At 34.5% G+C, this 27,432-nt stretch overlaps 2 protein-coding genes across 2 annotated transcripts; both read left to right on the top strand.

Annotated features, from left to right (window-relative positions):
* Window positions 1-5,349: 5,349 nt before the first annotated feature.
* On the top strand, window positions 5,350-6,747 carry LOC149806825 (E3 SUMO-protein ligase ZBED1-like). The gene has a single exon (XM_089973115.1). The coding sequence runs from the start codon at window positions 5,350-5,352 to the stop codon at window positions 6,745-6,747; it is 1,398 nt and encodes a 465-aa protein (XP_089829241.1).
* A 1,232-nt stretch (window positions 6,748-7,979) lies between these two features.
* LOC149806824 (myosin regulatory light polypeptide 9-like) lies at window positions 7,980-25,877 on the top strand. The gene is made up of 5 exons (XM_089958177.1): window positions 7,980-8,112; window positions 12,253-12,450; window positions 15,883-16,044; window positions 18,084-18,151; window positions 22,478-25,877. Exons 2-5 carry the CDS (start codon window positions 12,267-12,269, stop codon window positions 22,580-22,582), a joined length of 519 nt encoding a protein of 172 aa, XP_089814303.1. The 5' UTR covers window positions 7,980-8,112; window positions 12,253-12,266; the 3' UTR covers window positions 22,583-25,877.
* The last annotated feature ends 1,555 nt before the right edge of the window (window positions 25,878-27,432 follow it).

Below are 27,432 nucleotides of genomic sequence, written 5' to 3'. Positions count from 1 at the left end.
AAATAAAGAACGCAATATGAAACGATTGCGGATGTTCTATTGAGGATTTCTCGGACAAAGTTAACTGGAATTATTCAACGTGTTTCAATGTGGTTGACCCAAACGCAACTGGATCAACTTTTATTCAGACAAAAGAAAAAGAATATGTCAGTGTCATTAAAGTTGTCAGGGGTTTCACAACTGTAAAACACTGGCAGAATATTTCTATTTCTTTGCTGACCAGGAATTCATGCCAGTTTATGTATCAGTTTACTCTTGGATTTCCAATGATATAACTTTTGTTTCTTCAAAGATCCACAAAAGGAAACTATAACTAAAGTTCAATCAAGTCTTAACAGTGTTCTAGACAATATATACATAATAAGCTGCAAATTTGTATGGAATTTTCAAATCAGTTAGAATTTTAAAAAAATATATATGTTTAGCCATAAGCAATATATACAGTTTATGCATACTGTTATTTAATCATTTATGATGGAAGTTACAAAAATAGCTATTTTGCAGCCATCAGTTTCAATGGCTAGATCTTCGCTAGCCAAGGTTCCGATGGGGCAACCCTATCTACACCTTGATGGATCAATCAGATAATTCACTGCTTCTGGTCCGTAAATTTCACTGGATGCGGCGGCAAGCCATCGTCTCCAATCAAAATCAAGTTGTTCAAATTTAATACTGTTCGTACATGATCGATACAAGGGGAACACAAAACTGGAATGGACTGGTAAATAAGCGATTCTTCCACTGCCGGTCAGTGTTTGTATAACTACACCCTTTCCCTTAAATATACATGTAATGGCTTCTCTCTGGTACGCCAGCGGACTTTCTAGGTTAAACTTCAATTTCCTCCATTATTTTCGACCGAGGTACAAAGTAACAAAGTAACAATGCACCGCTGTTACACTTTATAGGTAAGCGGGTATTACACAAAGGGAGAGAACTCATTCAATCCAATTGATGTCGATATGGAACAGGTCACAATTAGTACTTCCAGTTCAGTACCTAAATGTAGTTCTAGTCTATTTTTATAACTTTTTTTTCCTCTCTCATTTTGGTGGTGATAGAAAAGTTATATTTATGATTTTTTGTAGGGATGTAAAGGTAATTGTTTATTCTTGATAATATGAGCTCAGGGTGTGGTGTTCCGTGTGTATTTCGGCGACAATGCACAGTGAGTAATAAGGCCTTGGTGATGATCCGGAAGTGAAATCTGTGTTCTGTTTACATGCTGCTCTGTTGACAGGGTAGCCTCTCAAAAATAAATGCAGGTCAACGCTTGGCAAGAACTTCACCGTGAAGTCATCTTTGAAGGGATTTTATATTAACATGATTTGTATTGATTATCACACAGTGGAAAGGTCAGTATTGAGAAACAAATGTAGAGAACATATAGTAAAATTAATTGTGTTATATGTCCTGTCATATGATAAAGTATTTAAACACGTGATCGATCCGACAAGGTATAGATAGGGTTAACACATAGAAAATTTTGGTTAGCTAAGATGGAATGGCAGGGGATGTGCAGATTTAATGGTACATCAGTATATTATGGTACATCAGTATATTATGGTACATCAGTATATTATGGTATATCAGTATATTATGGTACATCAGTATAGTATAGTTTATCAGTATAGTACGGTATATCAGTATATTATGGTACAGATACTATGACATTTTTGAACATCATCACTGAACTGGCTTTTTGGTATTCCTATAAGTAATATACGAATAATGTTTATTTCAGTTTAGTCTCCACTTGTTTTATTTATATTGTTCACAAAAACAACGAATAGATTCATGAACCATGTGTCCAACAAGAACTGCATTTTACACTGCATGTAGGCTGGTGACATTTTTGTATACTAATTGGCACAACCATCAGTATAAAAAAGTGGAAAGTCTATTTTAAGGGACTAGCTGATATCGATCATCATGAGCACCAATATGGTAAGAGCTGAGAAAATACAAATTCAACAGGAGTTTATCTAAATTCAGTGCTCCAAATATCCGATAGCCCGACACTCGTGCCCCCTCTTATTTCAGATCGGGCCCATCCTGTATTCTAAATGAAGTGCCCATCTGGCTTGACGAAAAACTAATGTTTCCTGAGAGAACCTCGAAAGCGCTGATGAAATGCTTAAATTTATTTTCAGTCAGGATGTTGGCATAACTGCCATAACACAACGTGTCAATGCTAACATTAGCGGGCGCCAGAGATCTTGGAGCTCCAAAACAGCTGATACTTTTTTCGAAAATGACCCAAATTGTGTCGTAAATTTCTTACTCTTGAATCCCGACCTTTCAGCATATTACATAACGCACCGTATAAGAAGAATTTGCGAACTCGTTTCTGATGTCAGCGTGTGCTTCATTCACAAACTGCTAATCTATCCATCGGTGATCCTTAACACCCCGCTAATCCTCTTTCGCATCACAGGGAGTAAAAGGGATCATCGATCAATACTATCGCCTGGCTACAAATCAGTAAAAATAGACGTCTGTCTTCGAACCCATCCGACGACCACTAGTAGTTAAATTATGGGCATTATATTTTTGTAAACGCCTGCGGATGTCGTTAATTTCAAATCACACCGATTTCTTTAATATCAACATTTGAATTTTGGTCAGTTGTGATTTGGTTTTGAATAGTGTGTATATCGCCAGCTGTGTAATGCGTTCGGTAGTGATCAACAACTACAAACTTCAAAACGATACAGCGATTATTGATGAAGGATCGTGTTCTCGAGCTAACTTTATTTGCTTTGTGTTTTATTAATAAAAACAAAAATGACTGATGGATGCGCTGTAAAAGGTTACTTAAATTTGTGAAAAGTTCTTCACATCTTTGTACTATTATTATTGGAGAACAATATGTGTTTAAGTTGCTGTGTGTGTTTGTATATATATATATATATATATATATATATATATATATATATATATATATATATATATATATATATATATATATATATATATATTTGTAAACAAACATTCCATAAATCAATTTTGTTAAAATTGATGGTTTCTGCCATTTTCGCTAGCCGAGGTTCTGATATGTTAACCCTAAATATAACTTGGCGGATCAAGCAGATATTTCTGTACTTTGGGTCTGTGAATTTCATTAAAAAATTAGGTTGTTCAAATATGAAAGCTGTTCCTACATGATCGCGACAAGGGGAGTACACAACTTGAATGGACTTATAAATAGACAGTTGTCTTGTGTGAATGATAGAATATAGCTGCCAGGAAAAGCGTTGTGGCATTAAATTGCAGAAAGATCGCTGACACCTCACAGCGATCCCCAAACCTTCTAACTGGGGGCTTTGAGACACAAGCCCCCTCCAAAGAACCCTTCCCCGACTTAGACCCTACAGGCCTCGTATTATGGCTATACTGGGCCATCATTGTCGCTCTGGGCGCCATGTACGCCACTGACCTCGGGCGCATTTTACCTTTAGTATGCCACTGCATGGTAAAATCACGATTTGGTACTCTAGACCCCCTGACACTATCGTGTTTCGAAAAACACAATATTCAGTAATCTTCCGAAAACTGAAGAATACAACACTTCATTATACGCCCGTTACATGTAGCATGTATAAACGGTAAACAGTAATGACTGGAACTGATGTAAAACTATCCTTTGGACTATTTAAATAACGGCAATTAAAAGGCAAGTGGTCAGGTATAAACTACCATGTCACATACTACTTAATTGACTTCAGTAGGTGAGCCCATTGTGCTAATTTGCATAGGTAAAGATCACGAAGTGGAACAATCCAATATAATTAAATCAAAGGGACGCTATATGCGTGTAGCAGAACAAAGGTTATTACATATAATTGCCTTGAACGAGAGTGTTAAAGCCATCTATATTAAATATTATTGACGGGTTTGTGAACAGCGGCAACGTTCTTTGAAGTAGGAATTTGCTCCACATATAAAACGAAAAGCATGACTATTTCCGTTGTCGGAATATTGTTCAAGGGTGATTCATTTTTGAAGGCGACTTAGGAGGTAATTATATCTATTAGCAACGCAAACAAAGTCAAGCAAAAATACATTTCAGAATTCCTGGTTGATCGAGTTTTCCTTTGTGAAACACGCCAGCAAAAGCAAAGACAAAAAAGGGGTTGGGCATAAAATTATTTTCACATACGGCAAACAACAAATGGACATACGTCATTCCTGTGTATACCATGCCGGTCGACATACGAGCACCACCCGTATGTAACATTCGACTCGGTGAATTGAATATTCATCTTATTTCTCTTTGTTATTATTCGCTATCGTAATCTTGTTAAAATACTTGACCTATACTTTTCAGGATGAGTTTAGCCACAAAAAAGATTGATTGAGAGACAATAATAAGCACACGCTCGTGTTTGCAGAGTTGATTTGTGTTCATAAAGCCTTACCGCCCATACTAGACAGGAGTTTATTACTGCCGTTTTACCTGCAAAGCCCCCATTAAAATATTATGCCCCACTACCCCAATGAAATGGTCAGACTCACATAAGGGGGTCCGAGTGTTCGAGTTGTCTAAAGCGCTCACCGTTCCGGATCACTGCCATCTCACCTCTGTTTGCGTGGTTTCGAGTCTCAGACTCAGCTAACGTGGGTATGTGAGAAAGCTTGCCAGTAGCTTCTTGTGGGTCGGTGGTTCTTCCCGGGGTTTCCAGGGTTCCTCCTCCACCAGCTATACCGGCCGCCATGTATAGCCTATATTGGGCTGAAAAACGGTGTTAAACCCTACAAAAACAACAACAACAGTCCCAGATGTAATGGTACATACCAGTGACACCACGTGACCACCACGCAATCGCTGTAGCTCTGTTTGCTATTGCCATTCTAGAAGCGCTGCCTGTATGTCTAACAAAACATTTATTATAGGGAGTCATATTATTTTCTATTTAAATAATTACTTTACAAAGAATAATGGGCAAAGTTTCTAAAGTGTGCGCGCATGCTGAACGACTGAACGAGAATAGTGCACTTTGCAAATTGTCTGAACTGGTGCTTTTTGCAAAAGGTGGAAACACAAGTACTTTGCGAAACCATCTCGTTAGAACACACGGCATTGATGTCGATAATAACGGCAGCACAAGTAGTACTTCGACCATTGCTTCGTTCATGGTCTGAGAAACCAAAATTATCAAAGGCCAGGGCCTTAGAAATTGATCGGAGAATTGAGGCCTTCATTGCACAAGATGGGCGGCCGATAAGTATTGTGGAAGGAGACGGTTTTAAAAGCCTAATTAATTTTTTGAGCCAGACTACGAAATCAAATCAAGAACAACGACAACTGCATTGATAAAGAAACGGTATGATGAAGGCGTTCGAAAAATGTTGGTGGAATTCGAAAAGGCTTATTATGTAACATTTACAACGGATTTGTGGACATCGTTGCAGAACATTACCTATATAAGCGTGACTGCTCACTGGGTAAATCCTGAGTGGGAACTGGAATCAGCCATTCTGCAGACAAGGGAGACTCCGGAACGACACACTGGGCAAAACATCAGTGTTCGTCTGAGTGACTGTGCCAATGAGTGGAACATTTCGGTGAATAAAATAGCTGCAACAGTCCATGACAACGGATCAAATATGAATGTAGCCATGGACTTGTTGGATGACTGGCCAGATCAACGTTGCTTCGCTCATACGTTGCAGCTGGCAATTAGTGCTGATTTAAAAGTGAAAGCCATAGCCAGAATGCTTGGTGCTGCCAGGAGAATAGATGAACATTTTAAACGCAATACAGTTTCTGCTCAGGCTTTGCGTGAAAAACAGAAAGCGCTACAAAATAATGACACCGCTGCAGTTTCGGAAATTATCATAGATTGTTCCACAAGGTGGAATTCGACTCTGGATATGTTGGAACGCCTCGGGAAATTACGGTGGGCGATCGGTGCAGTTCTGCCTGACCCACAGGTAACAGTCCGCAGCATCGCTTCTACTTTAGAAATGAGGGACGAAAACTGGTCATTGGATGAAGCTCTCATGCCTATACTAAAGCCTTTCAAGCAGGTTACCGTCGTGTCATCTGGACAAAAGTACCCGTCGATCTCGCCTGTGTATGAGCACTGGTATATAATAATGAAAAATATTCCTGATTCGAAACGAGATGATGATGCTGCAATTAAAGAATGTCGGAAAGCCATCAACATTGAACTTCAAACCCGCTATTATCCTAACGGATACAGGGTGCTCAATGCAGCTAAGGCCGCAGTCGTCGATCCGCGTTATAAACTTCTGGAATTTTTTGAGGAAGCACCACGACAGGAGACATACGCTGCTGTCAGACTGGAGTTGATGGCAGTAGTAATCACGGATCAACTACCTGGGTCACTAACCACTGTTGCCGTAATCACTGACGAAACGGATGAACCGGAACCGAAGAGACCGAGAATGGAAAATGTCGCCGAAAATAATATTTTCGATGATCTAGCTTCTCTGTGTGCCGCAGACGACAATGCTGCATCGGTAGAAGAATTGGCAACATATCTGTCGGAGACGCCACTTCATGTTAATGGTCACATTCTTCAGTATTGGCGAGATAATACAACACGATATCCCAGGCTGGCTGCCCTTGGGCAAAAATATCTCTGTATTCCTGCGACGTCAGTTCCATCTGAAAGTGCTTTTTCGAGGGCAGGACACGTTGTAAACAGGAAACGTGCATCGCTGTCGCCAGATACGGTCGATATGTTGGGGTTGTTGGTTTTTTTTAGCAGAAACTGAAAAATTTGCGGGGAACAATGATCATGTACTTGTACACTAAGACAGACTGGTATTATTTAGCTTTGATAATTTGTTTCTTATTTCATTCATTTTTTAGTTTTAAATTCATAAAAACATTCAAAAAACGTTATTTTATTCTAGTTTGAAATTTTAATATTGTAATGTTTTGCTTACTTACTTAAGTTTAAACCTCCTTTAGTATTCAAATTCTCATCCGGAAGTTGACTTTCACCGCCAATCGCCGTGAGTAATAAATAACAAAACACGCTGTGGAAGTTGTTGGCAGTTTTTTAATAAGTGAAACGACATTGTAATATTAATTCATTATCATTGACAAATCAAATAAAATAGTATAGCACAATTTATAATAGCCAATTTAAAGTACAACAGGAAAACAAATTATCTCCGTCGACAGACTATCAGCCGTCTCCCATTGGGTGTGGGTAAAGTGCGAATGTGGAAATGCGAAAGTGCGAATTGGTAAAATGCGAAAAAGAGAATGCAAAATAGTGGATAAAGTGTAGTGAACAATGTGCAAAATGATGTAAATAGTCCGTTCGTTTCGTCACCCTACAACAATCCAGGTTTGTGAAAATTTGACAGTGGGTTAACTAGGGTTGTACATGTCTTTCATGTTCTAACGGGTACCCGTTACCCGTTAAACGGCGCAACGGGTACCCGGGTGAAGTTTTCCTTGGTTTTTGACAGCCTTAGTGAAAATCAGGTAACATTCGTATGAAATAGGTTTCATTATTTTTTATTATTAAGTTGTAAGTTTTCTTTTAAATTAATAACATAAAAATAAACAATAAAACATTTATCCATATTTCGAGATGAAGGCCTCTAAATGAAATTTACTAACGTCTGATTTCCCCATCTCGTTTATTGATTGTCCATTGCACTGCAGGTCGGTCACATTAAAATGAAAAATTCTTTGTACTATTATTTAAAGTAAATGTTCATTTTTATGTTTGGATGTCACTTTATAACCAGAAATCATATTTAGTTGAAACAGTAACGGAAAGTGGTATATACATTTTTTCAAATGTATTTCCATTGCATATTTTATTGCCATTGCAGTCTTTAAAAAAATTCCCATTGCGTGTTTTAGTCATACCCATTTGTAGGTGTCCAACCCGAAACACTTCATAACTATTTTATAGTTTTAAAATACTGAAAAAAGTGAATGGAGTATTATAATATATCATGTTCTGTTTTATTTTGTTGTTAAAATGTATGATATATTTTATGGCACTTTTATAAATATATTTATTGTTAACTAATTTGAAGGACATTGCGATCAGGACGCGTGCGCGGCCGTGTGTCATTTCCGGGTTTGAATACTTGAAATATTTAGCTGGAAAGGTAAGGTTTCATTTCATTATTTAATGAATCACATAACATTTTCAGACCTGTTTTTCGTATGTTTGTTTTAAAAATATTATTTTATATTGTGTAAATTGTTGTGAAGAAATCTTAGACAACGTTTGAACCGCTAGTATTAACAAAATCGTGTTTACAGCAGAGACAGTTTGACGTGAAGACTGATTGTTTTCTTCTACTGTTCATGAAAATAAGTAATCATGTCTTCGATTCCAGAAGATACAGTTGCCTCTCTTTTCATAATTTATTTCAAATTGTTATTTTTATTATGTGTTTTAATTGCAATGGTAAATTTAATGAAAATAAAATGACCTCATCATTTGCCACACCCTTGAAAATTTACTCGTCTACAAAATTCTTGAACCGTGTTAAAATATCGTCTTTTATCTTTAACCATATTGATATATTGAAGGCAGGCTTTTCGCGAACGATTTGCACATATTATGGGCAGTTATCGTCCTCCAGTGTAAGACTTCGCCCCAGATAGCTATGATACGATCTGAGTTTCCTCTGACCCTTCCCTACAACGTAAGACGTTTCCTCAATGCAGCAGTGTTAATATAGACTGCAAATTATTCAAGATGTTCTTGAAACGTCGCCTCCCATTCCCAGGCAAAGTATCCAGTATAAACCTACGTAAAATTGTATTCGAGGGTTGTGTAATATTTTAATATGTTGACCCCTCACACCCCACCCCCTTAATAAATTTCTGGGTTACATTGTAGAACTTGGGTGAAGTATAAAGTGATTGCTACAGAGTGTACTGCTTACAACTGGTATGAAATCTGACGATTCATTGTCAAATTTTACATAATATTTATATTTTTCACAAATCCATAAAAAACGAACAAGCCAGTTTGATTTCAACAAATTATTCAGAAACTCCATCCAATCATAGTTCCATGTTTCATTCTACATTTTTAAAACAATATGCTTTAGGTTATTCATTGGGATTAATTGAAAATGATTTGATAATGCAAAATTTGCACAAATTGTTTGTCAAGCCTCACATAAACAATCTTGTTCTACTCAAGTATGCAAATCCGTTAATTATGAAGATGCAGCTTGACTTTCCTTGGTGCTAATTATTTATTATAAAATTTTCAACCAATCGCAAATCTCTCTTTGTATAAATATTTGTTAAAGACTATGCTTCAGATTTCTTCCTTGGGTAGATTTAATCAGCTGAAAATGATGTGCTGATGTAAATCTGACTGCAGCTGTGCCCCAAAAATGAGACTTATGTGCCCCAAGCATCTTTTAATTTTAAACAGGGTCCTCCTCCAAGAGGCTGTTTTTATAACAAATGTTTTGCATGCAAATTCCTTAAGGCAAGTAGATATTTTACAAAGGACAAGTGATTCTTTAAAAGCAACTTGTCCTTTGCCTTTGTGTGATAACAATGTTCTTGGATCTCTGCAACTATTTTATTGACTAATTAAAAAGTAAATTGAACATGACTTCATAAGCAGCTCTTACAGATCCATATAGGGGGTTTCACAGTTGCAGTGGAGTTACTGATCATAGCACCTAATTACCTCCCTTAGCTCCAATGCGCATGCCCACACAAAATTTCCAGTTCCGGATAGTTCACTGTTTTACACTTGGTTAGTGAAGTCAACAAAGGAAGGAATCTTAGCTATACTACATACAGATCATTATGGTTAAACCAATGAATCAATTATATATGTCGAACATCTTTTGTTCATACTTGGAGAATAATTATAGACATTACATCAGATAATTAGATTCTGTGTCCATACTTATATTATATCAGATAATTAAATAATATTTACTTTCCATACTTAAATGATATCAAATAATTAAATTAAATACACAATCCATACCTGATAATATAGATTCATATCCATAATTTCAGATACATTTGTAAGAACATTTCACTTTGCTCTCCGATTTGAAACATTTATTGCACATTTTTGGTTATATAACTTTAACGAAAACAATCTCAACAATTTGCATTCTTCATATGTTGATATATCCTTCTTTCTCAGTTACTTTCGCAAGGCTAATAGTTCGTTTATAGCACGAGGTAAGAAAGTTATAACACAAGTTCGATAAGAAAATTATAACACTAATTCGATACATCAGTTGATTTGTAATGCAGAATATTTTAAACCAGAAATTTTTTTATTTTTTTTTAAATGGAACACAGTATTTTAATGTATTCAGAGGAACTTAACAAAGCAATAATTACATTAGCTATCATAACGATAAAGGAGTGTAATTAATGCAGCCGGAATATTTATTCATATTTGGGTGTAAATATCGTACAATATTCAGATTAAATAACATGCCCAATGACGTTTCTTTTTTTCTTCATTTATTTTTGATTTTTGAAACATCAAGTATCGGACGGTACATGCAATAACTTTCAGCATGATTTTTCTTTGCTTATGCTAACACATAATAACTCTCAAATTTGCTGGGGTCTTTAGACAACATTTCTGATTGCCACCAGCACATTCATCTAGAACAGCCTTCTTAAAATTAGTTTAATTCTGTTTAACTTTCCTTGCATCAAATATTTAAGTCTTAAAGATCCAATTATTTCACAGATTCCGTCCTATTACTTTGGTTCGCCTTTAAAATCAATATTGATCCACGTGACCGGATGTTAAATTGCAAACAGTATGATTTAAAAAAGAGACTGCTTGTAAGAACATGCTCTACAAGTCAATAATAAATGGATACTCACAAATATTCAGGGGCCTCGAGTGGCTGAGTGGTCTAAAGCGCTCTCTATTACAGATCACTGCCATCTCACCTCTGTCTGCGTGGGTTGAAGTCTCGGATTTGGCTAATATGGGTATGTGAGAAAGCTTGCCAGTAGCTTCTCGTGGGCCAGTGGTTCTTTCCGGGGTTTTTCCGAGTTCTTCCTCCACCATTAATACTGGCCGCCATTTATAGCCTATCGTGTGCTGAAAAATGGCGTTAAACCCTACAATAACAATAACAAATATTCATATTTGTTGTCTTTATCTATCAGTCACTCTTTCTACCTTAGCATCATTTTATACTCTTTTTTAACCAGAAATATGTTTATTTAATATATGTATGCGAACACACATTCATTCGAAGATATACATACCCATGCACCAGATGAAATGAGACAGACATATATACAGGCAGACAGGTAAGAGCCACAAATGTCCTATACATGCAGAGTGTGTCTAACATTGATATTTCTCCAAACTGTATACTCTAAAATTTGCAACCGTTCACGGAAATAAAATAATCATCAAGGAGACCCGTAGGTGTGCCTGTCTGTTCAAGAGTGGTTGACACTTGTGCATTTTTGAAAAACTCAAGTTATTACATGAAAAATTTAATGAACATTAATAGAAAAGCAACAGACTAAATCAATAACAAAAGAACCTTAAGAAGTTAGAATTTTTTTCTCGTTCTCATTCAATCTGCATTAACTGCAGTGATTGAAGCTGTAAAAAATAAATATATTTTCATTATTCTTCAAGCGAGATAAATTGCACGAACTTTTTACGCAGCAATACACTTTCACACAATCAAATAATACAAATTAGAGTATAAGGTAGTAATGGAAAGATAATGAAGTTCTGAAATGGGCAGGGAATATTTATTTGAAAGCTGGGAGCAGCGTAAGTTGGTGAGAAAAATAAAAGATGTAAAAACAATTGATCAAATATTGATAGAATTTCTTTTTAAGATAGTGAGATATCGATCCTGATTGCATAATGTTAGCAGTCTGTCACATTTTCTTGATCTACGTCTGCCATCTTAATTGATTGAACTATCCGGAAGTGAGTTGCACAGAGATGCCCTCTGGTGTTTTCAAGGGGAGATACTAACCATGAAACCCCCTATAGCATAGGTTGTTGTAGCAGTAGGGTCAGTTTTAATCTGATGGGTTATCTTGGAATGGCAAAGCAAGATTTGATATAACAAAGCATCAGTCAGTGAGAGGCATAGAGGAAAGCCAGAGTTGTTTTGGCCTGAATATCCCCAAATTGTTTTAGTTTTAAATTAGAGGTCTGCAAAGGGTCTTGCCACTGACAATACTGATCAAAGTTTTGTTTCTTTCACTATGCATTTTTAATTTCATGGCACATATATTTTTCTTTTCAGGTTAATAATACAAAATGTCTAGTCGCAAAACAAAGGCAAAGACTACCAAGAAGAGGGCTCAGAGAGCAACCTCTAATGTCTTTGCAATGTTTGACCAGGCCCAGATTCAGGAATTCAAAGAGGCCTTCAATATGATAGATCAAAACAGAGATGGATTTATCTGCAAAGAAGATTTAAGTGAAATGCTAGCCTCCATGGGTTTGTACTTGTAGCTTCAAACTTTATGTGTATTGGTCTCATTGCCGCATTACTATTCTTCATTTGTTGATGTTCTAATAACGCCCCAAAGAAATGTATGCATTGTTCTGGTTACCCAACCAACCCTATCATTAATTGCAGATCCTCATTTGGGTGGGTGGGGGAAAAAAACAACAAAACATTGGAAATAACGCTTAAGATTCAGAAGAAAAAATTAACAATGGCATGTAGCTATAATAGAGAACAAATTCATGATGTGAACGATGATTTTTTGATTGTTTAACAACAGCAAAAAAGTTGGTACCGACCTATCTTCCATTTAGATTTTTTTTTTTAATGTAACCAAACCAGACATATTTTTTATTTGGCCATAATGTCATGGTTTGATCTGGAGTCATTGGTGCTTCATCTCTCATTTGCTATTTTCATCCTCGCAAGACCATTGGACCAATTTCAGACAATCATGGCATAAAACTGATGCAATTCAAATACAGTCCTGGTTGCTTAACATAGAAAAAACCTTTAACAATATCTTATCAAACACCACTTATCAGAACTAGACCAAATTTTATAGAAAGCATCCTGGCATAAAAGGTTGTAAAATTTGTGTGAATCATGCTGATCTATCAAGTATTACAGCCATTGCTAAAGATCCAAAAACCTTTCAGTTACTTCCAAAAACCACTTTGACAAATTAGACAGCATTCTGGCATTTAAGGCAAACAGATTTGTACAAATGGTGAAATCCTGTATTAAATATGGTCACCATTGCTAGAAATACATATAAAAAGCTTTTAAAGAACTTCTCAACAATTGCTCTGCAAAATTGTATCAAATTTGAGAAGAAGCATTCTAGTATTAATGGCTTTTCAGATTGGCATCAATCATGGCGATCAGATATGGCCACCATTCCAAAAATTTAAATGGCCCATTCTCAACCCCTGCTAAACAAAATTTAAACAAATTTAACTGAAAGTTACTGCATGAAAATTTGTACATATGATGGCTATTACTTTTAAATATGGCCATATTTACTAAAAATAATTATAAATTGTTGCACTTTTTTCAACTTTTTGCATATATGATGCCCTTCACTTTTAAATATGGCCACAGTTAATAAAAAATAAATACAGATTTTAACACCTTCTTTTACAACAACAGTTCAACATTTACCAAATTTGACAACATGCATCCTACTTTGAATACATTTTAAATGCATAAAAAAAATATGCCATTCCACCATCAAATATGGCTGATATACTAAAACAGAACAAACATCAACAACTTGCTTAAAAGATCTGCATGACAGAATTAGACCAACTTTGACAAAAAGCATCTTGGCATAATGGTTGTGTATTATTGGCCAAATGATGCTGATGTGCCATCAATAAGAACGAAGATATAAAAACAGTGAAACATTCCAACAGATGTTTTCACAACATATACAGGCAGCATTGGAATAAATTTCTGCTAGAAGCATCGTTCTGTAAAAGGATTTCTTGGTTAACTGTCTTAAACTTAGCTTTAAGACAGTTGTCAGACAGATTAGGCATCTTGTTTGGAATTGTTGTTTAAGTACCCAATGTCCATGCTCATTGTCTTGATTTCATGATAATATTGAACATAATGACTGTTACATCAGTATAATACAACCTATTGAAGAGCCTGTTTAAAGAAATGTTCTCATGTCTTTTGAACTAATTAATTAGCACAAAACTGGATTAACCAGTTCAGAAACCTTGCTTTAAAAGGACTGAGACTAAAAACTATTTCACTTTCAAGACCTCCACTCCAGATGTATCGAATTAAACTCTTTATTTCATTGCTATGTTCAGTAGTAAACTAACTTTAATATACCATATGTACTCACATATGAGTCAAGTCCAACTCCAAACTGCACAGACCCAGATTGCTGGTGCATTATGCAATGTCAAATCTAGGTCAGTGTAGTCTGCAGATTAGACTTACAATCGAGTATATATGGTACTAGAGGTGCAGGCTTATATTTGTGAGAAAAAAAGTGCAAACTTTCTAAATAATTGAGTGCTTAGCCTATTCTAATTCAACTAGAATTTGGCAGAAATCCTTCCTGACTCATCATTTCCATTTATGTACTTTGACATGTAATTTATGTACAAAAATATATCTGTCTTTAGGTTTTTGAACGTAACTAAATGCATGCACAAACAAAAATTAAAGGGGACATAAATCAAGTAAGCTCGGTACCTACATTTACTCTATTTGAAATGAGCATTAAAAAAAATAATTTTTAAACACATTTACAATGTTCACTCCATATGTTCATGCTGATTTGTTATCATTATCAACTAGCTGCTTGCCTCTAGTTCATTAGATTACATATGCTGGTTTTAGACCAAGATACTCTGCTGTGAATCTCACATCAATACCATTGGTTGTTGAATGCATAATTATCCAATCATATCAGGGCTTTAAATAAGTGCTAGTCCAGTAGCCTGATGCTGGTAAATTTCCTGCTGGACTACTAGTTTAATAGCAGTAGTTTAATAGTTAGTTAAGTTTCAGTTGTTGTCAGTCAGCATTTTGCAGGAAGAACTATTGAAGATTCAACAGGACTAGTCTCCCAATCAACTAATCTAATGCATTCAGGTTTATGTTAAAATTCTAGGCCTGCATATTGCTTGCTCCTTAATATATTACTTAGGATGGCAATGATATGCATATAGATATTTTCTAAAATGCTCCGTTTAGGAATTTCTTACTGCGATGAAGGGAAGGACACTTTTTGTAACTCTAAAAATGGTCTTTTCTATGCAATAAAAAAAACTTGTTCATTGCAGTAAAAAAGACTTTGTGTTGATAACGAAATTTAGGCTACGTCAGTTTGGACGTAGAAACAGAGAAAAGTACATTCATAAGGTTAGAATAAATTAAATAAACAGAAAAATGGAATGAATATAAAAAACACAAATCTAGTTTTAAAGTTGTAGTGACCTTTGGATAGGCAGAAGAGAGGGCTTTGAAGTGTATAGGGGTAGGGGGCACTTGGAGGCTGCTGAGGTTAGAGGGGGATGGTACAGAAGGCAATTTGAGGTACATCCCTCCATTTTTTTCCTGCTGGATAACTCTTCTGGGCAGTTGGGAAAGGGCTAAACACCATAAATTTGTGTAGATATATTAGGCATAACATTTTCAGGAGTGAATTGTAATCAGATTAAAGTCTCCACAATTTGGGCATGTTCTTCATGTATACAGGAATAGGTGCCCTTTATTTGGGCATGTTCTACACGTATACAGGAATAGGTGCCCTTTATTTGATTTGGAGGCTTATATTTGGGACTGAGAAACACCAGAAAATCCATAAACTCTAAATGCATATACTTCAGTAAAATATTTATAGGCACCATTTATTGTGGTATTAAAAGTTTAATATTTGCAGTGTGATATTTGCAGGTAAAAATCCCACAGACCAGGATTTGGAAGAAATGGTGAACTGTGCCCCTGGTCCAATCAATTTCACCATGTTCCTGACCATGTTTGGAGAGAAATTGAATGGCACTGACCCAGAGGATGTTATTAAGAATGCATTTGCATGTTTTGATGAAGACAATTCAGGTGATTAAATTATTAAATTGATCAGTACTGGTGTAGAAGTCTTGATTATAGAGTTTGCATGTTAAAGTAACCAAAACAGATATATTTTATTTCTTATTTATTTTTATTTTATCTGACAGTAGTAGTAACATAAAATGTAAGATAGGAGATGTTCATGTAAAGATTATTACAAACTGAAATCTTTAATCTAATTGCCACGTTAATCCAATGTTTTTCACTAGAACAATTTTCAGTTGCATTGACAAGTAATGTGTGCAGTTTGAGAGTTACTTCCCCTATGATGTCATGCATGTTGTGTCTCAAGTTTTGCACCAGCATGCATTATTGGCACAATGTTAAAGAGACTTTTTCTTGATGCAAAGAAAAGTTGATCCAGAGTTTGTTTTTGATTGAAAAAAATGAGAGTTGTTGAGTAAGCATAGCAGTTGCATGACTCATACTTTCCTGGTGTTTGTGAAGAAACTAAAGTTCGGTTAATGAGGAAATTATCAGGGACCAGCAATTTTTTTTTGAATAACTGGGTCCTGGAGATTTAATGGGATAAATTTTGGTTTGGTAAGGCCTTCAGGTGGCTGTGTCGAGACAGAGTGGAACATAAACTTGCATGTAATTGTTATTGCTTAAGCGTGTTCTTAAATTTGCATGAATGTTAATAAAAGTGCGTGAGAAAAAACAATGTACTTTAATAGGACCCAAAAATTAAATCAGTTTTATTTTTTTAAAATATTTTTACCCTTTCAAGTGTAGACTTTATTGCATTTTCATTTTAATACCAAATTTAAGACAACTCTCATTCCATGAAATACATTCAGCTTTTAGCAAACGTCATTGGAATCTATCACCGGCATTATCATTTTATTCATCTCCTTATTCATCATTGACATTTTTCATCATTTTGACATTTTTAATTTGGCCTTTTACAAGCACATGTGCTCTCATCATCTATTTTTGAGTGCCTTTTGCAAGTACACATAAATGCTATCAACAGTACAAGCACATGTGCACTCTCAGTCTTTATTTCAGGACCTTTTGCAAGAACATATGTACTCATAATCTTTATTTTTAGGCCTTTTGCAAATGTACATGTGTTTTCCTGTCATATTTATTTGGAGGCCTTTTCAGAATACTTTATAGCATCTTTGCAAGCCAAGGTTCTGAAGTGTTAACCTATCTATACCTTGGTAGATTTTTCTGATATTTTGGTGCTTTGTGTCTATGAATTTCATTTGATGCGGTGGAAAGCTGCACATCCAGTCAAAATCAAGCTATTCAGACAATGGGAGCACACCACTCGAATTGACTCATAAATAGGCAGTTTTCCACAACCGATCCGTGTCTGTACAGATACATCCTTTCCCCCAACTACACATGTAATGGCTTCTTCCTGGTATGTAGTCATACCTTCGATGTTATACTTACAAAGTATCCTTTTGAAATCGGTCGCCACTATTTTCAGCCCACATACATTGCTCAGCTGTTGCACACTGTTGGTTAGTTGGCAGTACATACTAAGGGAGTCAATCCAGTAGATGTCGCTAGGACAAAGCTCTGAAATATCTTAATGATCCACCAAGGTGTAAACAGGGTAACATTGGCTAACGAAGATGACTTCAAAGTGGCTCCTGATAAATAATCACAGAATACGAGTTGATGCTGTTTCAAAAGCTGAACTGCAAAACAAGTTCATTTTGTACGTATTGTGTTGATTTAAATATCCGATAATTTGTAAGTAATTACCTTTATTCTGACTAGTTCATATATGGCACATAACTGGTTTCAGTTAAAGTGGTAAATCACTCAGAAGGGTTCATTTGGCTCGGATACAACACGAGTCTTGAATAAACCACATTTAAACAATCCAGGCTTTACTGGTAGATGAAACCCAATATCATGTTTGTTTACATTATATAATAACGGATAGGCACATGCCAAGTCTGGCAGACACTTTATGGAGAAAATAACTGGGTCCCAAGTTATAAATTATTTTGTACTGGAAATCATGCAGATGGAATTATATGCTCGTATGTTGCTACTTTTAGGTTATATCCCAGAGGAACGCCTCAGGGAACTTCTGACTACAATGGGGGACAGATTTACGGATGAGGAGGTAAGATAAAATCCTTTGATGAAAATTTTGTAACAGTTCATGGTACATTAAGTAGAAAATTTCTGCATGTACTATATGTAATCACTTGTTAGTTGAGACCCACTACAAAACAACATAGACCTGATCTACCACTGTGCTGGTGCATCAGGGTCAGTGTTATTCTACTGATTGCTTCTTACAGATGGCACAGACCTTGATCTTCCAGCACATTGTGCAATAGCATATCTTGATTTATGAAGTTTACAGCTGGATCCAACTTATATGTGAGTATATATATATATATTTTCCATGGGTAAAAAATTTCATGGCTTTGTAAAAATGATCATTTTATCAGTAATTAATTTCAAGCATTCTAGAAAGGGTTCTTCTGTCTCCCAGGGGTATAAATTTCTTGAGTTATTATGTTCATGGTTTGTTGTAACCACAAATCCATGGCAGTTTTTACCCCACAAAAATATCGTAATTTCATAGTAGATCATAGAGGGCATTACAAGATTTTTGTGAGGGAGGATGGTGAGCTTACGTTTTGTTCACCAAAGTGTATTCAGAAATGTCAGGTATTGCTGACATATTATGTCTTGATGGGGAGTGTGACATACATTGCAGATTTTCTTCTTTTGAGGACAATTTTTTATATCCCAGGACAAAGTATTCTGATGTTTTGCTCACCAAAAGTGCATTTAGAAAAGGGTCTGAGGTGTTACTAACGTTGCACATAAATATCTCAGATCTGGGGTCTTCATAGGATTTTGAAAGCTGCAATCCAGAACTCATTGCTTTAAAAAATTTGCAGTCTCAGACCTAATATTGGTAGTTCCAATAATGCTACTTTTTTTCTTGCAATAATTCCGAACGGTATGTGTGTATTGTTGTGTTACTAATTAAGAGGTATTAAAAGTGTGCTGAATGGTGGCAGAGCACAAAAATGTGTAATTAGTTGTTTTTTTATCAAAACAGTAGTCAGGCACTGACTGTAAAGTTAATAGGTATTTTAATCTCTTTATCTGCTAAGATCTGGCCTATGCAGCTTTACCAGATAATTTTACAATCATTTGAACTGTTTGATAGCTCACACACCATGTTTAAAACTTAATTTGTAGAAATGGATCAAATAAAAGATTTGGCTGCCTATGAAAAACTTCTATACATAGGACTCAGCTGTTGTAATTTTCATGCATCCGAAATAAAAAGTATGCATATTTCATTTTTCTGGAGAGTTGTACTTTGCATGTTGTCAGGACTTTATTTTTACATGGGTAATAACTAGAAGTGCACAGTATTACTAGTGTACCGGTTTACTGCTGTGTTTTTTCCAGTGTTGTGTACCACGGGACTTTTTTTTACTGAACTGGTATGCCTGTAATTTCTGTCATTAAGGAATGTACATAAATTCCCTAAGAAATTTCTTAGAACTTTAATAATATAAACACATTGTATTCATTATATACAACAAAATAGTTTTTTTAAAATCTTTTTTACAAATATAATGTGGGAGGTTGCAGGTTCGAGCCCCGGCCAAGTCATACCAAGGACTTATAATAATGGTACTAGTAGCTGCCTCACTAGGTGCTCAGCTTTAAGAGGTTAGTGTTAGGACTGGTCTGTCTGGTGTCAGGATAATCTGACTGGGTGGGACATCATGCTACATGTCTGCGGCATGATGCCCTGGTGCTAGACATCACTATAAATTGTCACAATGCAGACATCTTAGCAATATGACTGAAAAATTGTTAAAGGTGCATTAAAAATCCAACACACACACACACAAATATAATTATGTTTATGATCCTTTATTTACAAGTTTGACATGTGCCATATATGCCAATGCAGTGACCAAATGGATTATTTTGAAACATATTTGGGCCTGATCCAACTTTCAGACAAATTTTGGCAAAAAAAAACAACCCTACATACCATGTTTTAGTTGCTTACTAGCATATATGACTGTGTAAAATAGATGTATTCCTTTGTAAGACTGCAAATCATCCTATGATTCTAATTAGTGCACCTGTTTCGGTCTGAACTTTGCATAGTTTCTGAAGTCCACTAAGTCTGTTCATATTTGTTTAGTAAGTGTGTTTTGTTTACTCACCCTCTCTGATAAATATCTTCCCGGGCATTGGCATCCCACTCAAAGTTTCCCTGCCTATTATATCATTAGTATAGCTAGAATATTGTGTAGGTTTTATTAACAATACTCCTGTTTTTGTCAGTAGGCTCTTTTATATCAGCCCAATGTATTTCACAGTATCAGCTATACTGTAAATTTAATCGTCCCACTTTAGTTTTAGTTTTCATATTACAATGTATCCAACAATTAAGATAAACAAAGCAAATTCATCAAGTATAAGGTACTGGCCGTTTAATTTTCTAAAAGAAAAGAAAATATTACAGTTCAGAAGAAAATTACTGCACTGCCCACCCCCAATTAAATGGCCAGTACCTTACACTAGATGAATATTTCAAGATAATTTATTTTTTTCCCAATAGTATCATTGATAGAATCTGATGTTATTTTGCAATAAGTTGGAGCAAGATATTTTTTCCAGCTGTTGTCAGAAGGAAATTAAACCAAAAACAGTGTCAAGCCCCTGCCACAGAACATGTTGAGCCATAATATAATTGCAGTACACCATGGTAATAGCATGTTACAGTCTGAAATACCATGGTACAAATTTTTTTTGTAATTTAAAAAAAAATATGTAACATCATATTTAGGTGTCATGTGATAGTTGAGTATATTAAATGTTTTCCTTTCTTAATATTATATATATATATATATATATATATATATATATATATATATATATATATATATATATATATAATAAACAACACCAACATGTAGTATGTGTGACTGGTTGCACTTTATTGCTTCGTAAGACTGAATTTACTATCACTGCTTACATCATTAAATATATTCTAAGTGATCAATGATGTAAACAAGATGATGTCATAGCTTACATTTTTAACCAAATTCGTATTCTTTAAGGAATAATTGACATGGAGATATGCATATACAGCATTAATGGTATTTTAATACATGAAAATGCATAAAACTGGATCTTAAAGATTCATCTCTTTTTGATAACTATCCATAAAATTTATGAATAAATAGAGATAAACAGTTTTATTAATATTTTAATTTTTATTATATATAATGCACATTTAATAAAGATATATAAAAAATTTTAAAAAAATAAATATGACCAAAAAATCAAACTAAAAAATATATATTATATTTTGATATATTATTGACAAATGTTCAATAATTCATCAGAAATCAATTTATATAGTAAAAATTATGGTGTGCATACTACTTATAATCAAGTATATCATAAATAATAATCATAATGTATTGGGAATTAATTTAGAAATGCACTTTCATTTTTAAAGAATTGGTTAACTTATTTTTATTACATTAGTTTATACTTTCACTAGTTACATTATTCTGTACATTAGAATAATATAAACATATTCTTAATTAATTGTAAAATGGGGACATAATTCAAAAAATAATTCTAATGTGTGTGTGTATGTGTGTATATATATATATATATATATATATATATATATATATATATATATATACATGCACACTAGATATACATACACACACTCATATTATTGGAAATCTTATCATAAATTCTTTTCTTTAGCAAATAAAATCATCAAGACCATTTTAGCTCATTGGCACAAAGTACAGGAGAGCTGATACTGGCATAATTTTCATGATCATTTGGATGGCATTGAAAAAATCTTTGTTGGTTTACTCAGACACTGTTGCTTGTGCAGCTATGAGACTTGATATATTCATATATCCTGATGAATATTGTAACTTCGTTTAAAAAAAATTGTAAGTCAGAAAGTCTGTCCTAATGGGCACCCCTTTATAATGAACAATTGCTTCTGAAGTACAACAGAAATGAACTGAACCGCTCTGGTGGCCTAGTGGTCAGTGCGTCTGCCTCGGATGCCAGAGGTCATGGGTTTGATCCCCAGCCAAGTCATACCAAAGACTTAATTTCCTTTGAGTTTACTTTAATATTTAACATGTCTATTTTTTTTATTTTTTTTTAAATAACCTGCTAATAAAAGACACATTTTTGGACCATTTAGCATTCTTGACAGACTGGTTTCACAGTATAATTATATATGTACTTCCAAAAAGTAGATCTGTGTGACCTACAAGTACAACTCATCCTTTTTTTTATATCTGTAATCAGTATTGATAATCATAGAAACAAGAAAGAAAATCAACTTCTGTCTACATTACTATGTGATGGTGGACTTCACGTCTAGTAATTTCATTACTGTAATTTTCAGGTTGATGAAATGCTTCGGGAAGCTCCAATTAGAAGTGGTAATTTTGACTACGTCGAGTTCACCAGGATTCTAAAGCATGGAAAGAAGGACAAAGACGATGAATAAAGCCATTTTAGCATTTGTCTTTTAAGGGGACCAATGATATTCTTATACATCACTAATTAACATCTATACTCATACATAATCATGAATTGACTCTTAGACATGGTGCTGATCTTGATGGGAGGTATCATTAGTGTGGATCCTTGTGTTAAAGTTTTTACGCAGGGCAATAATTATTACAAGTACAAGACAAACCTATCTGAATCATCGTATAGTCTTGTAAGTTAGATGGGATTTATTTTCTTCTATCAATATTTGGTGATGGCAACATCCAGTTAAAGGCCATGTATTCCAAGGTTATATAATTGTGCAACTGTTTGTGCCTTTCTAATATTGAATAAGGTCTTTTTTCAGCTGAGTGGTTCAAATTACAAATGTTTCCTAATATTGCAAGTGTTATTGTAAGATGACTTCTTTAATCTTGGGTTAATGCATTATTTTAAAGATCTGCATCATTACTTTGGCAGGAATGGCGCTGTCATTAATAAAGTTGTTACCCCAAAATTACCAACCTCAAGATTTTGTCACCAATTTTAAAAATATGTCGTCATTTTCATAAGACAGTACTACACATTTATCTCAATATCCCTGTGACCAAGGTACTATTGTCCAATTAAGTGGATGGTGAGATTAGCTTGGGGAGGGGGGGGGGGCTTAAAAAAATCTAATTTTGCATAGAAGTGAAATTTGTAAGATATGTCCTGTCTTCATTGAGTAGGATTTACACTAAGTGTATTGACAACTTACAACTGTATAGAAGAATCCATAATGTGTAAGTATTGTACATTTATATGACAAAACCACGAATTAGAGTATGGATCACATGTTAGAAAATTTATGTGTCAATTACATTCCGTTAGAAAACACAAATAACTCGTATGTAAAAAAAATGTTAGTCCTCATTTGATCCATATCCCATTGTCAACAAACAAGTCACTAAATAATTCACTGAGATATTTGTTGTTGCCAGTAGCAAGTGGCTTTATAGCTGTTTACAGGCTACATGTACATGGCCTAGAGTTAGGTCAGCTATTATCTAGCAGAGGTTGCCAAGATAATGAGGCTGTTGATAGGGAAATGAAAATATACGAATAAATTAAAAAGTTGAACATCTTTGCGCCCAAATGTCTGTGGTTTCAGAAGATTGGAAATTAAATTTGAGTTTTATGCCACCTTTGCTAGCGACCGTAAACATAAACAGTTTTCCTGCAAAGCAGAAACTTTCTTGGCATATGAAAGTGTTTCAATCACTTGGAAAATGCAACAATTGACCAAGATTCCATTGCTTTTAAGTTTGGTGCTGACTTCTTTGATGAAAGGTGGTTTGTTGTTTGGTTGGCTTGCATTGATGAAAGGTGCATGCATTATTGAAATCACTGCCAAATGCAAACTTTCGAGGACCAAACAAATGCCTGTTTGTTCTTGCAGCGGTAACATCAGATAATTGTAGAACATTGGTTGAGACTGATTTTTTTTTCGATTTCATTTGTTCATTATTTCTATAGAACAATCAGTGTTTAAAAGGTAATAAGTTTTCTTTGAAGATTCAGCAAAACTATATTTTGGGATATATTTTTTATAAAAGAAAAAGAAACAAAAAAATAAAAACAGTTATTTAGTCAATGGTAGCCACTCCTGTTCCTGCCTTTGGAGGTTGATCGATTGAAACTAATCCAGTAGCATGACTATCTCACTGTATCACAGCATACTGTACTAAGGCCAGGTGTCTGCATAAGTGGATTATGATGTAAAAATGCTCTGTTAAGATGCATTTGTAAATATGAACAACGGACTTGTTTGTCTAAAATAAATAAATATGAACAAAAGATTTGTTTATGTAACAATACATAGATTCCAGTGCATTTTATATCCCAAGTTTGCAACTTCCTTTCATGGTGTATTTGAATTTCCTCAGACCAAACCTAAGATTGTATAGAAGTATAAACAGCAAAAATGTTGTCACCAAAAATATTGCCTGATGGTATTTTTTGTTGCCAGTAAGTTAAGAAAAAATTGCAATTACAGACTTTGGCAAAGCTCAGTGCCATCCCTGCCTTTGGTATTGGTTATGAAAGTTATTAGTCACCTGCTTACAAAATAACACATAAAAGAATTATATTTGACAAAAAAATTTGGAGATTTTTTATAAACAATTGTAATTTGCCTGCTTTATTCCCTTTTTCTTCTTCTCTCTTTGCCTTTCTTTCTTGCATTGAATAAAGTAGTTACCCCTTAAATTATTGTACTAAATTTTCAGCTTGCACATCTTCATGATTTTAACATAAGACTGAATCTCTTCTGGTGCTTTTTGTCAGTTAAACTTCAAAAATGAACACTTAATGAGAAAGCTTGTATTATCTTATTGTAAATGAAATTTATTAATTCTGTCCATAAAGATTATCTTTGTTAAAGATATCAGAATATTAACAGTATTGTACAGAAATCATACTAGTATCATCCTTGATATATGCATGAAATTGACATTTAATATGACAGTATTCAAGATACATTTCCTGCTTTTGATGCAAAGTACATTGATAATATTTATGGGCAGTTCCATGTAATTGATATTTTTCAGAACTGGGGACCAGAAATATTAAATTTCCATATTCATTCCATCACAATTTCTGTGATTATAAATAATTGAGTTTTCGTAAAATAATTGTTATAGTATTTTAGAATTCATAACTTTTTGTGGTTTTCGAAATAATTTATCATATGAGTAATTTAAAAATAAATGTAGGCATTTTTATCTAAGGATCTTACTGAACATCAGACTTAAAAAAATGTTGTAATGTGATGACGATTCGTTTTACTAGTAGTGGTACCATGTATACAGTGTACTTCCTCGAAAACCTTTCCAGTTTTATTTTTATGGAAATAAGGGTTCAGTTCAGTTCCTTGCAGTATTTTACATTATGAAGTAGTTCTAAAACTTTAATTTTTCAATTTAGGGCTTATTATTGCAGATTTCTTCCGCATGGCTTTAGCTGTATGAGTTTCTTTACCCTCTGTGTTTTCTGATTTAGAACTTCTTGCATTCCTTATGCACATTAACAGATGAGCAGATTTTTATGCAAAGTTATCACATTTGACTTCTTTAAGAAACAGGACCAATTTGTTTTATCACAGTTTATCGTTACTAATGTAACATTTTGCTAAGATATCCTAACAAGCATTCCATTGTTAATTGTTATGTCTTCATTTAGATTTGTCTTTTGTATATCTTTGGGTACAAATGGTTCACAAGGGAGATTTATACCATACAAAATTGGAAATAAAAAAAAAAATTTTTGTATGATCTTGTTTATTTGTTAGTCACACCCATTTTAAATTAGTTTTTTCTTCTTTTTAGCCTGAGAATTTATTCATTGCTTGTAATAGTAAGATTTAGTTGTCACTTTTCCATCATTATAATCTATACATATTCATTAATACAGATCAAGTTAAGCAGTGCTTGGGCAAATCATGTAATTTAGATGCAAAATCTGGGACATACAGAACAAAAGAAATTTTTTTTATTAAATCGGAAACCACATTCAGGTAGCATTTAAAATATATACATATTAAATTTTTTGAAAACTTTCTTGCAGGATAGTATTGAAGTATAGTGTTTCTTTTCTGATTGATCTCACCCTTTATCCATGCAAGTTTCATAATTTATGCAAGCAATACTGAACATCTTTGGCAAAGAACACCTCTCTCATGATAACAGCAGGGCCCATAAACATCAACCACAGCTTAGGTGACTTTGCAGAAAAGATGCTAATTTTGAGGGGGTGGGGGTAACAGTTTCTTACAAATTTGGTTGGTACATGCAAATTATGATCTCCAATGTCATACATAAATATCCATCTTATGGAATGGAGAAGTGGTGTCCTAGTGATCAGCATGTTTGACTCGCAACCAAAAGGGTGCTGGTTTGAATCTTGCCATCAAACCAACCTAGTTTAGCTACCATGGTGTGTCCTTGGGTAAGACACTTTACTCAAATTGCCTTGGCACCAAATAGCCCACTTGTCTTGCAAAACACCAAACCAAAATCTATCATACATATATTAGATCAGAGAATGATAAACTGATGATGGACTTTTAAGATGGGTCATGTTCACAAGCGGTACTCAAAAGATTTCTGCTTCAGTAAAGTTGGAGTTGCTTTCCATCTAAAGTCAAGGCACATGTATCTTATCATAAACAAGTGTACACAATTTTGAGTTTTATTACATATTAGAAAACTATCAGCATGCTGTTACACAAATGAACCAAAGCTTCATAGCTCTAATCATATTCAGACCACCAGAGCTAAATCCATAACTGTTTACATTGCTTAAAAATAACTAGAGAACACATCTTCATTGATTGTATATGGCAGTGACTGTACAATAATTGGCACAGAGTCCTTGCACACTATCCCAGATTTGGAAATAAAGTGGTCAAATAAAATAGCAAAGACAAAAGTATGTGTGTTTTATTAGAACTTTCAGGTTTTCAAATATATCACTGCTAATTTTGAAAAAGAATCCATAAATTAGCCAATGGCAAAAGCTGCAGTTGTGTATATTGGGGAGAGACTTCCTGCCCCCCAACAAAAAAAGTAGGGCTGACCTAACCTGATCCTAAAACGGTGACTGATGTTGGCACCTTTCATAGTAATCAGCTGGACACAACTGGTTATTTTAGCTTTTGTCATTGTATCAAAGGATTACCATGTACTCAAGCAATGGTCAAATGTTGTTGCAACTGCTTTATTTCATCTTTTTAATTTCATAATGTTCTTGTATGACATCATGTCACTGCTCACATGTAAGACCATGTTCTATAGAAACTTTTCATGTTCAGAGGTCATATGTTAC

This window comes from Sinohyriopsis cumingii, chromosome 1 (assembly GCF_028554795.1).
Source record: "Sinohyriopsis cumingii isolate HCF-2022 chromosome 1, ASM2855479v2, whole genome shotgun sequence".
Taxonomy (NCBI): Eukaryota; Metazoa; Mollusca; class Bivalvia; order Unionida; family Unionidae; genus Sinohyriopsis; species Sinohyriopsis cumingii.
This window is presented reverse-complemented; position numbering and strand designations above follow the sequence as displayed.